The following is a 17,102-nucleotide window of genomic DNA, read 5'->3' as shown; positions in this document are numbered from 1 at the left end:
AAAGAAAGAAAGGAAAGAGAAAGAAAGAAAGAAAGAGAAAAAGAAAGAAAGAAAGAAAGAAAGAAAGAAAAAGAAAGAAAGAAAGAAACCAAAAAGACAAAAAAACACAGCCTGGGAGAAAATAAATTATAAGTCGTGTATCTCATAAGGGTTTTGCATCCAGGATATATAGCGATCTCTTACAACTCAATACGAAGAAAAACTATCCCATGTAAAAATGGGCAAAGATATGAATGGACAATTCATCAAGGAGGATATACAAATGCCAAATAAGCACATGAAAAGATGCTTAGCACCGTTAGCCATAGGGAAATGCAACTAAAACTACCTTGAGGTACCTCTATATCCCAGCTAAAATGGCTATCATTAAAAAGACGGACATGCCAGGGCAACTGGGTGGTTCAGTTGGTTAAGCTTCTGATCTTGATTTCAGCTCAGGTCATGATCTCAGGGTCTGGAATCCAGACCCGTGCAGGGCCCCACATCATTGAGCCTCACATCAGGCTCTGCGAGGGGCGTGGAGCCTGCTTAAGATTCACTCTCTCCCTCTGCCCCTCCCCGACGTGTGCATGCTCACTCGCTCGCTCTCTTTCTCTCCCTCTCTTAAAAAAACCAAAACAGACATGCTGGGTTTCGGTGAGGATGTAGAGAAACGGGGACTTGTGTACACTGCAGGCAGGACTGTAAGGTTGCCCAGCCACTTGGGACAGTTTGGCCATCTCTCTAAAAGTTAAAACATAAATATCACATGACCCTGCAATTCCACCTTTAGAAGTCTGACAGAAATGGAGACACAAACACACAAAGCCATGTCCACAAATATTCACAGCAACATTTTTCATAAGAACCCCAAATTGGAAATAACCCAAATGCCAATCAACCAGTAAGTAGGTCAGTACAATATGGTATTCCTAAAGAGGAATGAAGTACTGATACAGGCAAAAATATTATGCCAGATGCAAAACACTATATACTGTAGGATTCCTTTTATAGGAGATGTCCAGAAAAAGCACATTTCTAGAGACAGAAAGCAGAGCGGCAGTTGCTGAAGCCTGGGGGTTGGAGCGGGGATTAAGTGCAAATGGGCACCAGGGAACTTTGTGGAGTGATGGAAATAGTGTCAAGCTGGAGGTGGTGATGCTTGCACAGGGTTACGGTGTGTAAACTGGAATCTGTTATAAATAAAGCTGTTGAAAAGGAAAAAACAAATAGAACTGCTGATGATTCGATTGTTATCTGTCTTAGCTACACTAGCTGAAGGCTTTGGGTTCCTTTTCCTCACAAACTTTTGAGATTAAAACTGATCAAAACTATACTTAATAGATTACTCAAAAATACTCAAAAATGTTCTCAAACTTATCACTCTTTTAGGTCCTGTCTCAAGCCTGACATCACACATTCTTGAACAGAATACCACCTGGACCCAGTGAACTCAAGCTGGGCGCACACTGGAGAGGGGGTTCTGAGAGCTCAAGCCCAGGAACCATACGTTGTGCTGTAAGTTTGACTGCAGTTGGAGATTTCATTCTCTCACTGAGAGGACACCTTTGGGTGGACCATCCCTCAATGATTTTCTCTACCTGGGCCACAAGGCTTTTGCTCTACCCACCCATGTCCCTTTTACACATTAGAGAAGCAGGCTGTATTTTCTCAGCTCCTTTTAAGAAACTCACTTGCCATTATCAAATACCGTTCCATTCATCAACCCTTACTAAATGATTCTTGATGTTATCTAATGATTTGAGAACGTTCTCCCTGTTGGCACGGGAAAAGGAAGACAATGGGATTAAGGTAGGACAGGTTTCTGATTTGGGTTCATTTGTCTAGACCTGCTTTTTATTTGCAGCCACAACACAGATTCCCAAATAGAGCCCCTCCTTAAGGAGTGACAGATCCTCTGTGGAGGCCAGAATGCTGGTCTCCCATTTCCCCTTCTGCTTTATACATTTGTCACTGCCCCAATCGGCATCTACCTCATAAGGCATTCACCTCTGTCTCTGTCCCTATCTCTGTGACTAGGCGGAGAACTACAGTTCTTGTTCTTGGTGCCAGGACAAAGCCCCGTGCTGGATGTCTGGGAAACACCGTAGGTTTGCTGAAGCCAATGGACGGGCTGTCTACCATTCAAGGAACTCTTAACGTTAATATCACCTAAATCCTAAGTGGCCAAATGTGGTTACCTTTCGGTCAGCTCTACCAGGCTGTCACTTTGAACTGGATCTGGGCAACAGAAGAGGAGCAATAGGAAGAAAAGGAAACGAAGGATTACGAATCAGCTCCTCTATACTGGACACAAATCATGGTACATTCGTATGAGTTTTTTTTACCTAATCTTTAACCCTAAGAACTAGGAAGGATGACATCCATTTCAGGGTCATGCAAAATGAAGACCGGGGTGGGCAGGGAAGGGCTGTCCAAGGAAGACAAGTAGAAATGTGCACAATTGGGTCTTAGGACTCCAAACCCGTTCTTCCGTTCAGAAGCTCGAGGGCCTCAGGGGTGCTGGGCTGGAGCCACACAACGGGGACACAATGGCTGATCAAAACGAATGCCATTCAGCGGCCATATACCGTAAAGCTCCGGTGGGGACCGGATCAGAGATTCACAAAAGTAAATGTGTCATTATAAATTGTGGAAAATATAAAAATTCAGTACTCTTTCTATTGAGGACATCACCTTTCAACAAACACATGTGTCCCCTCATCACAGAAGTATGTACCCCGCCCTGAAGATGTCACTGTAGACTCTTAGCCTCTGGTGATGGAATATACACGAGATGCAATGTCTACACAGCTGTGGTCATTTTGTAAACACTGAGCGAATGATTCTTCTCCAATGAGAAAGCGGCACAGCAGAGTCAAAATGTGATTTGTTTCCATTTTATTTTCCTATCTCAGTTTCAGTAAAAGATTCAGAGAACTTACTGACACAAATCATAAGCTAGCTATCTCCCATCCATCTACAGTGTATGTATGTCCACTGTTTCTACTTTTTTCTTTCTCACTGAACAAGGTGATACTGTCTTCAAACCAAAAGTACCAAGGAGGAGATAATACAAATGGAACAAAGAGGGAGAGGGGGGCAGAGGTGTGGTCTTTTTATTCACAGACAGTAAATGCATATGTACCACCATAAGGGGAAAAGCACTGAGGAAACATTTGCATCCCACAAGTTAAAAAGTCAAGCAAGTAGTACAAGTAGAGTACCTCCAAAAATAGCAAATTTGGAACAATTAGCTATTACTGTGAAGGAAGTCCCCAGTCTTTTATTTTCCTGCCACCACATTCCTACACTGGAATTTAAGCTCTCTTCACAGTGCGAATATAAAAATGATTGAAGTCAGGGTTTTATGGCAATCTTTTGCTAAAATATATTCTATTTTAATATACATGCTATAAAAGTACACTAAAAAGGTCAATCGTTAGAGGTCTGTTAAAATTAAGAATTTACTTTTTTACATATAGAATAATGTACACCCACCTCTAAAAGTATATTTGAGGAAAGCTATTACTGTGACCCCAAATATTTCTAGCTTTGTATTTTGTTTATAATAGGACTGATTTTATAATACATGTATTCAGTAATGCTCTCTTATAATTCTGCACTGCCGTGCCTCACCAATCACTTTAAAGAAAAATGCGGAGGGAACCGTGTATCTCCAAGCAGTTCTTTCTTATTGTGCAAATCAAGTTTTCAATGTAAGCTCCTGTGACAAATTTTTCTTCTTATTTTTTAACCTCTGCTAATCTAAATTCTTTTATGATCAGCATTTGGAGCTTTTAATGAGGCAAATATAAATGAGAGATGCTGAAAATTAAACCTGTAGGTAGCCTGACTTTAAAAGGAATCATTCCCTCCTGTAACAACATTTCCAGTGCCGATTCTAGGTTTTCACGGGATGGTCTGAAATAATGCTGACTGAACACATCCCATGCGGACGAACTGACTGCGTGCAGGCCAAACTGAGAAATTAGACTCTTGGTACCGAGTTTAAGTAGATCTACTGTAATCATGTAGTGCACATGATGAAGCTGCTAGTTACAGACTTCCATCCATGGATCCCAGGCAGATGTGTCCTCTTTTATTTCAGGTATAGTCAGAGAACGGAAATCTAAGATAAGTGAAATCTGTTTCTGATTTAAACAAAAATATTTACTCTTTTCATTAGCAAAACATTCTTTAAAATCTATTTTTCTCCGCTCTGAACAGTTAGCCAAGGAGCATTAGGCAATTTTCGGGAGGCTTCGTGCACTACAATAAATACGGTCGTGGGGAACACCCAGCAGCTGTAGCTTATTTACATTCACCATGAGAATAAACCTCTTATCTGGTTACAGTGTCCAGTCCCACAGAGGAAAGGTTTGGCATTCGTGTGCTTTTGGTTCTTGATGAGAATCACTTCTGCTTGATTTTCACTCTCAGAAGAAAAAAATCATCAGCTGATGTCCTCAGATTTCATGACATGATGTGAAAGAGGAAGGGAGCAAAGATTAGCTGTTAGCAGGGAGCTGGTCGGGGCTTGAGTCTGCAGGCAGATCTTCCTTCTTGCCATGTGAGTGTCCCGCGGGCGCCCAGGGCGCCAGCAGGGAAGCCCCTGGGACACAGGCATGCGGAGCCTCCTCCGGGGATGGGCCGCTCTGGCTCAGAGGAGCACCCTCCCCCCCCCCCCCCCCCCCCCCGCATCAGCTACCACCCCTACTTGCTACCCTCTATATTGATCTTATGTGCTTGAGGCTGCAGAACTGATGGAAACCAGTTCACTGGGAAACAAGCAAAAGCAGAGAATTCCACCAAGAGGTGGCCTGGGTCGTGCATCACTGTCTTCCGTGGACATAATCTGAGGAGGATGCGTACATTGTGTTCTCCATAGCAGAATTCTCCTTTGTTTTTCTTGCAACTGTCATGTTTTTCCAAACAATTTTATCAGGAGTGGAGTTTAATGTCTGCTCCTTTTGAACCTACCTAAAAGTGGAATGTTTTCCCCTGGCAAATGATTACTTACTTACTTTGAAAAATGGACAAGCATTTTTTTTTTCTTTTTGGATCCAACTCAGCCCTTCAGAAAGGACTTCAGACTAAGAGGAGGAAGTACAGGAGAACGAACTTCCTATTGTGCCTTACATAAAACACTTTGTTAAAATTAAGAGCAGCTCCAAGTACAAAAGTAAATATTTGTGCAAAGGGCACAATGCCAGATGCAATCTTAAGACATCCTCAATTTACTTTTTTCCTGTTTGACTCTAAAACACAAGTCTTTTACATTATGAAACCTAGCACATCTGGGGAAGGAAGTTAACATCAGAAAATACACTTTAGAAAAAGTACAGGATCTTTTGCTGATAATTTGTTACTTATTTTATAACTTGGATCAAGTAAGTGTTAAATATTCACAGTAATTTCGAGAAGAGACATTCGTGTCAGTAAAACGTCAATCTATTGCATTTTCAACCAGTTTTCTGTACAATTACAAAATTTCATCTGTCAGTGCTTTTCTGTAGAGCTCCTTATGGTCAGTCCTACCCTTCTGGATCCAGCTATACCTTTAAGGTGGGCTGTAGGATTCCTTTCTCAATCAGATGAGTCTTCAGGGTTTTATATATATTTAACTGCTGTTCCGGTTGAAGCACCAACAACTGCTGAAGCACTTTGCTGGGATTCGGACCCCTGATAACAAAGCAGAAAAGGCCAAGTTCATGCTATTTTGAGAGACCTAAAGGAAGCATATACCCCCAACTGAAAATAAATCATGCACTTAAGTGAAGAGTAACAACCTTTACTTGATCAAGCTCACTTTAGTGCCCAATGTTAGTGTCAGAGGGAAAAAAAGCCCCGGAAATATTCGGCACCGAGAGGCATACAGTCTAGATTTGGGAAGAACGCACAAACACAAAATGCAGGAACAACACTAGGCAATCTAGGGGGTGCAGATCTAAGTTCTACAAAGCTTCTCAAAGGGGCAACCTGAGTTAGAGGTGGGAACAGGGAATGAATCCTGACTGGTCAAGACACACAAACCATCCTGTAAGGAAAGGAGCAGAAGTCCCGGTGGATGAAGAGAAGCCGGAAGAGGGCAGGAAAATATACTTTAAATTTTTAGCTTCAAAGAAACCTCGAGAAGTGCCCCTGGGGTATTATGAATGTTCGAGAGACAGGACACGGGTGCTGACCCGGCACTGAAGCTGCTACCCGGGATCTGCAGTGGATGCCACAGCCTTTGTCCAAAGACAGTCTTCGGTGAACCCCAATGTAGGAAACAAAAGTGGGTGCTTTCTTGTTGAAGGGAGGACGAGGAGGCGGAGTCCCTGCCAGCAGTCCCAGGAGAGGGGAGGCGAGCCCAGGGGAGCTGAGGCAGCAAGGCGGAGGCGGTGGTGCGGCGCTCCCGCTTCTCTCCCAGGGGCGGCTCCTCCCGCAGCTGCCCCAGCCGCCCCAGCCTCCCCGCCCCGGCCCTCCCCTTCCCACCCTTCCGGGTCGCACTGGACTCCTTGAATCGGAAAAGGTGCTAAACAGGACTCTTACCCTCTCCCTGCTCTGACACTTGTCCGGTCAGGGGTTCGTGACCTCCCCCCACCACGGGACTCGAGAACTCAACCCGCTTACACCTGTGTGGTCTTCTGCACTGCTATTTTGTCACGTTCCGAATGAACCGAATTCAGACTTTAATGCAGATGTGTTGTTCTCTGCAATTTCTACAGTCCATTTGAATATGAAAAGCAGATTATGGTTCACTTCTCGTAAAGAGAGATTAGTAAAATCCAATGGAAAACAGCAAGACGTAAATGATATATGGGAGAAGGGCACCGAATTCTGAGAAAGACATTTACACAGGTAACTAAATTTATGATTAGGACTGTTCAGTTCAAATGGAATTATAGGAAATAGAAAACCCAGCAACAAAGAAATGTCCACTATATAGGGATATCACAACAGAAGTCTTTGATTAAAAAACCCACAGCATAGATTTGCCATCCCCTGGGTTACCTTCGTGCACGTGCCGTAGCTCATCTGCCAAAAGTGCGGCCGGATGCCTCTCACAGCCACTGTCTGCTCAAGGCAGGGCACAGCTTGTCTTACATGTCTTCAAAAGATTCAGCAACTTCCTAACAAACCCAGAGTAGGAGCCCACAGAGAAAAGGAAGAGTATTGTAGCAAGTTCAGCTAAATGCAAAATTATGTCAGCAGGTGCTCCCAGCTAGATGCACCCTGGCACTAGCCCTGTATTTCTAATAGTCTAAATATTTGCTTTCAAATGGTAGACAACGTGGCTCAGCATTACTTTTCTCTAGTGAGAGAATAGCAGGTTAAAAAAAAAAAAAAAGTGAGTTAATGCCCTAAAAGCTGCCACCATCTGAAAACAGAGTTCTAAGGATTTTTTTTTCCCCAATTTTTTTTTTTAAGATTTTATTTATTTATTTGACAGAGAGTAAGAGAGCACAAGCAGGGGGAACAGCAGAGGCAGAGGGAGAAGCATGCTCCCCACCAAGCAGGGAGCCCGACGCGGGGCTTGATCCCAGGACCCTGGGATCATGACCTGAGCCGAAGGCAGACGCTTAACCATCTAAGCCACCCAGGTGCCCCCAGAGTTCTAAGGATTTAAACATTAATTACTAATACTCAGATATATCAGGAACTGCCATATAAATGGATTAGACACTCCAACTAAAAAGACAAAGGTTGGGGGCGCCTGGATGGCTCAGTCAATTAAGCCCCACCTTTGGCTCAGGTCATGATCTCAGGGTCCTGGGATCAAGTCCCACATCGGGCTCCTTGCGCAGTGGGGAGCCTGCTTCTCCCTCTCCCTCTGCCGCTCCCCCACCCCAACTCATGCTCTCTCTCTCTCTCTTGCTCTGTCTCAAATAAATAAAAATTAAAAAAAAAAAAAAGACAAAGGTTGTCATCTGGGTTATTAAAAAAAAAACTAAAATCAAGCTATATACTTGTTAGAAAAGAAACACACAATTTTTTAAAGATTTATTTATTTATTTGAAGAGAGCGTGAGCACACTATATAAATACTAACCAAAAGAAGGCTGATGCCATTCTTCTTTTTTTTTTTTTTTAAAGATTTTATCTATTTATTTGACAGAGAGAGACACAGCGAGAGAGGGAACACAAGCAGGGGGAGTGGGAGAGGGAGAAGCAGGCTTCCCGCTGAGCAGGGAGCCCAATGTGGGGCTCGATCCCAGGACCCCAGGATCATGACCTGAGCTGAAGGCAGACGCCCAACGACTGAGCCACCCAGGTGCCCCTGATGCCATTCTTCTAATATCCAACAAAACAGCCTTTAAGCAAGTGGTATATAAAGATAGATGTTATAGAATGACATTAGAAGCGATTCAATAGGGAGATAGGACAGTCCTAAACGTCTATATACCTAAAACCACCGCAAAATACATAAAGCAAAAACTGGCAGACTAGGAATAAGTAAATTTACAATCACAGTGGGAGAGAAGGGGCCTGGGTGGCTCAGTGGTTGAGCGTCCGACTCTTGATTTTGGTTCAGGTCATGATCTCAGGGTCGTGAGGTTGGGCCCAAGTTGGGCTCCATGCTGGCTATAGAACCTGCTTGGGATTCTCTCTCTCTCCCTCTGCCCCTCCCTGCTTGTGCTCTCTCTCTAAAATAAGTAGATAAAAGTTTAAAAAAAAAAATCAGGGTGGGATATTCTGACAAAGCTCTCTTCCTGAAAAAATGAAAAATGGAAAAAACAAACCAAACAATCAGTACAGAAGATTTAGCTAAACCTCACCTAACTGGCGGGTACAAGCCTACATCCCCAACCTGCAGATGCACACATGCTCCGGGGGCACATGGACACATACCTGAACAGACTATATGCTGGGGCACAAAACAAGTCTCCACAACTATTAAAAACTGAAATAATAAAGAGTATGTTTTCTGACCACGTGGAATGAAGGCAAAAGTCAATAAAGGAGAATGAGGAAATCTCCATTTGTTTGGAAAGCAATCAATACACATCTAAATAATCCATGTGTCAAAGAAGGTATCATACTGGAAATCAGGAAATATTTGTAACTGATAATGAAAGTACAAAGGTAACATGTAAGATGAGAATAAGGTAGTACTTAAGAGGGAATTTACAGTCTTAGATGAATATATCAGACAAGAAGGCTGAAAATCAATAACCTAAGCTTTATCTCGAGAAGCTCAAAAAGCAACAGCAAATTCCATCTCAAGAAAGATGAAAAGAATGAAAGATGCAAGTGGACATCAATGAAATAGAAAGTTAACAAAGCCAGAACTTGATTCTTTGAAAAGATTAATGAAATAAACTCCTAACAAGACTGCTCAAGAAAAATAAAAATTAATACAAAATTCCTACACTGCTCTGGGTATATATTTAAAATACGTGTTTAGGGATCTACAAATATGAGTTTCTAAATACTCTCTGAAGGAAGTACGTATTTTCTGTGGTCAGGCACTTAGTAGAGACCATGGAAAATAAAGTTAATATGTGCTTGCTGTGGTTTGCTTTCACATCCCAAACTAGCATTTTAGGTCAGATCCAAAACCTTACGGGTTTAATAACAAGAATAAACCACCCTACATAAAAAAGCAACACCCCTCCATTCACCCCACTTCTCCACCTCCCATACAACCATAATCCCCTGGCCCGCTTTATTTTTCTCCACGGCACTTAACCACCAGCTAACAAACTAGGTTTGTTTTTTGTCCGTTTCTGCCCCTTCTCTCTCCAGTTCCCCAGTAAGAATGTAAGCTCTGGGGGCAGGGACTTTGTTTTGTTCTTTGCTATATCCATGCCTAGAACATTCCCCAACACATCACAGGCACTCAAGCAATAACTGGTGGACTGGATGAATTATTACGTCCTCTTCCTTTTTAGTTAGTATTCACTGTCATTGTATACCACAGAAAATGGGAAATCTGATGATTCAATCCAGTACCATCCACATTACCTAGATTTTACCTTGGCCCTATTAAAGACCATGACACATACTATTATTTAAGTTGTTCAAATGTGTGTAAAATAATTATAATTTAATTATTTCTTCTTAATTTCTCCTTAATCATACTTCTCAGGGCTACAATGTGACGCAAACTCCAGGGGCCACCATTCCCTTTTTATATTATAAATTACCACTGACAGAAAAAGTAACTCATTCAAACTAATGCCTATGGAAATGAGAACTCAAAGAAATCATCTAATAAAACATTTTTTAAAAAATCTAAAAGTACCTTATAAAACTTGTGATGTACACGTGCACAAAAGTTGCCATCAAATACTGACAATCAAATCTGTCCATTATCCCGCCATGTCCAGGAATGGTGTTTGCAAAATCCTTCAGAAACAAACAAACATATGAGCAAATTTTCAAAAAATCGCCTTCTATAAAACTCCTACCTGTAAATGTCTCTTGGCATCAGGGGCTCTAAAGACAATACTTTACTACTGGATTTCTCACTAAATACAGACTTACTAGAACATGTCTCACAAGTTAAAACCACATCTTTCAAATACGTACCCATGTTAGAATCATTACCGAATTGACCAAAAGCATTCAAGTAACACTAATTAAATATTAATTAAATCTAGCACTAACTTTTTAAAGTTAATAAACCTTTTTCTAAATCAGAAGCGCTATCGGCTATTATTAATCTAACATTGTTCTAGCTTACTTTTCTGTTTAACTGGAAATTATTTGAGGAGCTCTTTTTAGTGTTGTTGACAGATGTACTACTAGTTCTAACTCATGTTTATCCTAATAGTTTTTACTCTGAAATAAATATTTTGCTACTATAATGCATATTCTTCTTTAAGTATTGGGGTAAAAAGAAAACCAAAACAGATCATGTGGGACACATTAGTCCATTAAATGGCCAAGTGGAGGGAATGGTTAGTAAGTCTCTCAAGTGGACTCTATAGATCAAGCCACATGTCTGGGTGCTAAAGATACGGAAATGACGGACTGCTCTTCTAGCATACGCACGCAACCTAAAAGCATCTAAATGCAACAGCTATATACCTTCATTTCAGACATGCAAAATAATCTATCATTCAAGAATAAACCTTGCATTAAAGACCACTGAAGAAAATACCATTCTAAATGTAACATTTTCTCTGTTTCAAACAATTATTGAAAAATTCTTCAGTTACTTTTTGCCCACACATTTCCTTCCTTCTCTTCCCTGTTCTCTGAAGCAACAAGAGAGCCATAGTAACTCAATTCCACTCTGCCGTTTGCAGCCTTGACATGACAGTCTTCATGCACAGTTCTTGCTGTGGTTCGCTGTGGGCAAGTGTTGTCTTCCCTAGCAGGTGGTGAGCATCTGGAGAACAGGGACATTTATACGCTTCTGCATACTGCATTCCACCTAACATAGTATCTTCCCCCTTTTAAGTGCTCACTGAGGGTTTGTTTATATCCCTGGCTTCTGCAGCCCCGCTGATCTGGCCCCACCAATTCTGCAGTCTGAATGCCTCCTCTCTACTACAGTCACACTGTTCTCACTCCCCTTCAAATAGGCTAAGCTCCTCCTCTCCTTTGCACTCGCTGGAACTCTCTTCCTTCCACTTCTCTACAGGACTCATTCTCTTTTTCTCAGACCCCTGCTCAAATGCCACCTCCTTCAGAGAGGCCTGCTCTGTTCACCCCACTTTCAATAGCCACTCCCTGACTCCCAATGGCACAACATTCAATCTTAGTGAAGGCATGTGAGGACAGCTGGGATAATAGGATAAAATATATATGACTTTATGAGAATCCAAATTAAATGAAATATAGGGAAAATTTCAAGTATCTGGAAGAGAGATCAGCAAACTATGTCCCACAGTCCAAGTCTAGCCCACTGCCTGTTTTTGTAAAAGTTTTATTAAAACCCAGTCATGGCCATTCATTGACATATTGCCCACAGGGCTTTGCACTACAGTGGCAGAGTTCAGAGTTGAGTAGCTACAATATGATTAATAAATGATTTCTCCCTTTAGAGGAAGAGTTCACTGACCCCAGATCTAGGAGAATGGACAGTTATATCCAAAGGCTCCCCTGCTTGTCTCTTCAATTGAGACTCTGGCGCAACACGTAAACTTCAGACAATTCACAGCTGGCTTTTTGGGTGAGCACTTGAAGGACCAAGATTCCGTGTTTGTCCCAACATTAAGTGACCACATGCCAATTCCATAAATGAGGCTGACATAACACTTTAAAATGTATTAACATGGCATGTCCAAAATTTAACGAGAGAGAAAATACTCAAATCAGCCAGGAAGCATTTCTGTGAAGCTGAAACAAACAGGATGTAAAAGTTTTTGCCCAGAGGCTTAATGTGGGAGACCAAGAAAGAACCAAATTACAACTATATTATATTCTCAAATTATATTCCCTAATAATGTAACAAAGATTCTAAACACACACCTTGATTTTGAAAGCTCTTTTGAATCCACTGGCAAAGAAGCCTCCAAAAGGGCCAATCAAAGATGCAAATGTTGAAAGAGCAATGCTGTGTATCTGGAAAGGATACAAGCTCACTGTTTCCTAAAGAGAAAATAAAGGGGGAAGGGATTTAACTGCATTAAAGTTGTATTTGAGCATGCCACCTAAACTAATAAGAACCATGATATAAATATTAAACCATTATACCACATTTTTGTTAACTTCATAAACTTTCAGGACCATGGGAGAAAAATATGTTTTATAGCAGGGAGAAAGCTGGCATTCCCATCCTCTGCTTAGCCAGCACTCTCCATTCCCTCTCTAAGCATACTGACGGCACCTGGCACACTAAAATCTTGCAGTTGGCAGGATACTCTAGTTCATCTAGAAACTTCTATAACACTTGATTTGTAGGCTTGGTAAGAATCAGTTGAGTTAATTTCTGAATTTGCTTCTTACCAGTAGAACTTTATAATTGTAACTTTTGCATTTTATTTCACTTTAATTTTATATGACAAAATGAGGGAAAAGTTTGTCTTTAAGTTGCTTTAAAGAAGACCACCAAATTGAGCATCAGCAAGGCAGTCATAAAAGATTCAGGGAGGAGATAATAAAAATTGAGAAGAATTCTGCAGGCAAATTATTTTGTAAATTCTTGGTTCTTGCTCCACTTTAAAGAGACTGAAACTACAAATTGTAGACAGTGCATAAATAGGTAGGCTTTAGAAAGATCATTCAGAACACCAATCTCGACCTGTTCTCAAAGCAAAGGCCCTGCCCCAATCAAAGATTGGTAGTATCAAAAAGTTTTATAGCAGATAACAGATGGCTTGGACATTGAAAAAAATTCTTGGATTCAATGTATTGCACACACAAGGAGAGAAATAATTTGTTCGTTAACCTGCTCCTCAAAAATTATGGACTTTAGTTAAAAATATTTCAGATACACACACGTACACAGCACACACACACACAACTGTTTGATTCCTTACTTGAACCAACTACCCACCAGTCTTGATGGCAAATATCAGCAGGGTTCTAATGGATAGCTTGCCAACATCCTTCAGTGAGAGACCTCAACATTGCCTTTAAATGGCAAGAGTGTGCTTTTCAAAGGGAAATTGATTTTTTAGAAGCAGCAGCTTTCTGTACTATTAAAGGTCCCCTAAAAATCAAGGAATCTTTGAGCTGTTGAATTTTAATTAAGCTTTAAATTGAGTCAGTTCCTACCAGTTACAAGTGAAGCTCATTGTAACCCCTTTGGATTTATAGAAATCTAAGGAATACTGGAAAATGTTTGCAAAACAAACAAGATAAATTACCATCAGTAATCAATCATTCAAACCACTAGGTAAGTAAATTCCTAACAGACAGCTGGTTTGTGATAGTCATACTCATTTTATGTTCAAGAAAGGGAAATCACAAGGGGATAGAAAATATTACTGATGCGAAGCAGACAGGGATACCACTTCTGTAGCTAAGAGTTAAAATTCTGTAGAAACTGATTTCTTGTAAAATGTTTAGTCCTACTTTTAAATGAACCTTAATCTTTGGGATACAGGATCCTTAACTATGTTTATCTTACCCGTCTCAACACTGCCTTTAGAAAGGGAGGAAGTGAATAACTCTGAAGCTGGAAAAGTTCGGAGGGTTCACATTCTGTAACAAAGGAGTTTACATCACTTCGGTATTCCACTGGGCAGACAAAGTATTGGTATTTGGATAACATGTAGGCAGCCTGAATAACAAAGCAAAAGTCCATGAAACGAATGAAAAAAAAAAAAAAAATATATATATATATATATAAAATATTTATCAATCTCTTTTCATTAGACTCTTCAAAAATTAAACTTCCTGACATTTTTTGTATACTTATCTTTTTTCCAGTCATTTCATTGTTATCTTTGATTCTCACAAGACCTCTTTTAATAAAAACCTAAATTCCATAACTGTACACCAATTTTTAAAACATTAACAATATCTGTTATGCATGGCTAAAAGTCAATGTCAATTATTTTTAACAAACTGTTCCTGCAAGTTGGGCTCACAGCAGCACCCACTAAGTCAATCAGCTAGTATGCATTAAGGAGGCAGAGTTCTTCAACATCATTTGCGTTCTCTGCTTTACTCAAAGCCACTACTTGTCCCAGCACCTGTGTCCCCCGTAAGGCAGAACAACTGTCAGAAACTAGCAAAACACAACAGCAGAGCAATGGGTCTCAAGCCTAACTGTGCACTAGAACCAGCTGGGGGAGTTAACTGACGTGGGATAGGGCTGGGACATAGATTTTGTATAAGATTCCCAGGTAATTCTGATACGAGGCCATGATCAGAGCTACTGGGGTACAGAATTGGTTCTGTTTAGTGCGTTTCAATAAATACATTATTAACATTTTGTGGTTCAGTTTTTTAGGTTTAGAACAGATTAATAAAACTTGCCATCATTTTTCAAAATATAAATAAAAATCCCAGCAAAACTCACAATGAATCCAAACAGGACTGTGGAAAAGAAACCGCCAATGAATCCTTCCCAAGTCTTTTTAGGAGACAACTAAAAAGGCCAAATAAATTAAAAAGAGTTACTGCACTCACAAAACACACAAATACATAGGCAAACTCTCTTCAGTGAATTCCCACAATACCTTATACATCTCTCCTTACTTTTTTCTTATTGGAATGGCTCTGCAACCCTTTTTCCTTCATTCCACGATCCTGATTTATTTGTGCAATTTCTCTAGTAATATCTAACATATTAGACCCTCAAACATTTGACATACTGTGAATATATCTGTTTCTGTATAACCTCAACTTATTTTTTTCTCTCTCAAAGAACTATAAGCTCTAGATTGAAATCATCATCCCATGACTTTTATGCTTATATAAACCCCCACAATAGTGTAGTTCTTGCAGTAAGGATAAGATGTACTCATTCCAAGTACACATGGTCTGTATTGAACTACCACTGACAAAAAAAAATAGAATGAGTATAACAAAACATGGACATTGCAGCACACAAGATTTTCGTATATTCCCAAAAATGCCATGCATACAACAGACCTCTTTCTGAAATGGCAAAACACTCCAGATACAGTATTTGCTCCACAAGTATTCACATATCCTTCTCCCTTTGGTCACAATCTATGTCTGTCTCCATGAAGAAAGGAATATGTTGTGCTTCTAAGAATAGATACTGTTTCAGATTCCGGCTATTGTTTCTCAGTCAATGGGGCATTCAGGCAGAGAAATCTGGAGGAAAGTTTGGAAATCAGTGATGCAGGGGCAGGAGGAAAAGATTTGGGAGTGGACAGCACTAACTGCCTCAGGTGCCCTATAAGATAAGGACTGATATAGAGGGATCTGGTCATCTGGAGATCACTGATGACCTCTGTGATGACCCTTTCAGTGGATGGGTGGGGACAGAAGCCAAATAAATATCAGAAGTTTATGCAGATAGAAACAGGTGACAGGCTAAACTACATGATCTCTTTATAGACCTCTTGTCCTAATGATGTTCATAAAGCCCAAAGCCAAAAGGGTTGATAGAAACAGTTTCTTGACAAATCTGTTAACAATTCTGCCACAGAGGAGACTGATATACACCATTTCCTAGGATAATTCAGTATTACTATCATGAAGTAGGAATTGACTCAAATTCAAAAGTGCCTGTTGATTATTTTAAAGATAACTTATCAGGCACCAGGGTGGCTCAGTCAGTTGGACATCTGGCTCTTGATTTCTGAGTAGGTCATGATCTCAGGGTCCTGGAATTGAGCCCTGTGTCAGGCTCTGTGCTCAGCAGGGGAGTCTACGTGGAGATTCTCTCTCTCCCTTTATTCTGCCCCCCCGCCCCCGCCAACTTGTATTCTCTCTCTCTCAAATAAATAAATCTTTAAAAAAAATAAAGATAACTTATCAATTAAATTGATCTATATCAAATTGATTTAGGGGTTAACTTGTTTAATTACATATGGGTATATCACACAACTAATCCAGCCTGGTAAATTCACTAGGAATCTATGTTCAAAATCAGACAGTAACATTCTTCTACAACCATAACAGCCTCTTTGAAGACTTCCTAAGCCAAAAACTTCTCATCTGGTATAGAAGCCTTTAATATTTAATCACCTGCTCTTATGCTGAAGCAGCTTTAGAAATGTTATATACACACACACACACACACACACACACACACACACACATATATATAGCTTGCTTGCCAGTATCCCTACAGCTCAGCCTGATGTTGTATGCTAGACTCCTATATGGGGAAGAATTTATGGAAGATTTTCTTGAAGGATAAGCAGTCCATGCTTTCCTCTGGAAACACTTAAGCTACTCTTGTATCATTCTGATCAAACAGGTTTTGTATCTGCACAACTGTCTCAATCCCTCCAAACAGCCTTCATATAGTAACATCAAAATAGCCAATTAACATATTTGTGGGAATATTATTAAAGACTTTGCCCAATACATGAATGGAATGAATCGTATCTAAAGCCCCAACATGAAAAGTTTGTTTAAAAGTCATCAGTTCTAGTAAAAGGTCTGTTTTTCCATGAGGAATCGGTTTGTTTCCTTCTTCCCCTAAAGGAGAACCGTATAACTTATTTCCTTCCTTGCCTCCAGTGACTGTAAGTAGAACCAAATCTAAGGCAAAACAACATGGTCTGCACATGTGTATTTTTCTTTCCCTTA

The 17,102-nt window shown here is 40.4% G+C and overlaps 1 protein-coding gene across 1 annotated transcript in view; it reads right to left on the bottom strand.

The window, feature by feature from the left end:
• Nucleotides 1–4,698: 4,698 nt before the first annotated feature.
• The window catches only part of CDS1 (CDP-diacylglycerol synthase 1), a 63,538-nt gene continuing 51,134 nt past the window's right edge, over nucleotides 4,699–17,102 (bottom strand). Inside the window, exons 9-13 of the mRNA XM_032400711.1 lie at nucleotides 14,890–14,958; nucleotides 13,993–14,145; nucleotides 12,390–12,509; nucleotides 10,213–10,316; nucleotides 4,699–5,664 (exon numbers count right to left, since the gene is read on the bottom strand). Of these exons, the coding sequence (XP_032256602.1) occupies nucleotides 5,535–5,664; nucleotides 10,213–10,316; nucleotides 12,390–12,509; nucleotides 13,993–14,145; nucleotides 14,890–14,958 (576 nt within the window). The 3' untranslated portion in view covers nucleotides 4,699–5,534. The remainder of the gene's footprint in view (nucleotides 5,665–10,212; nucleotides 10,317–12,389; nucleotides 12,510–13,992; nucleotides 14,146–14,889; nucleotides 14,959–17,102) is intronic.

Source organism: Phoca vitulina, unplaced genomic scaffold (assembly GCF_004348235.1).
Source record: "Phoca vitulina isolate PV1807 unplaced genomic scaffold, GSC_HSeal_1.0 scaffold3, whole genome shotgun sequence".
In the NCBI taxonomy this organism is placed as follows: domain Eukaryota; kingdom Metazoa; phylum Chordata; class Mammalia; order Carnivora; family Phocidae; genus Phoca; species Phoca vitulina.
Note: the sequence above shows the minus strand (reverse complement) of the source record. Positions and strands in the feature narration are given on the sequence as shown.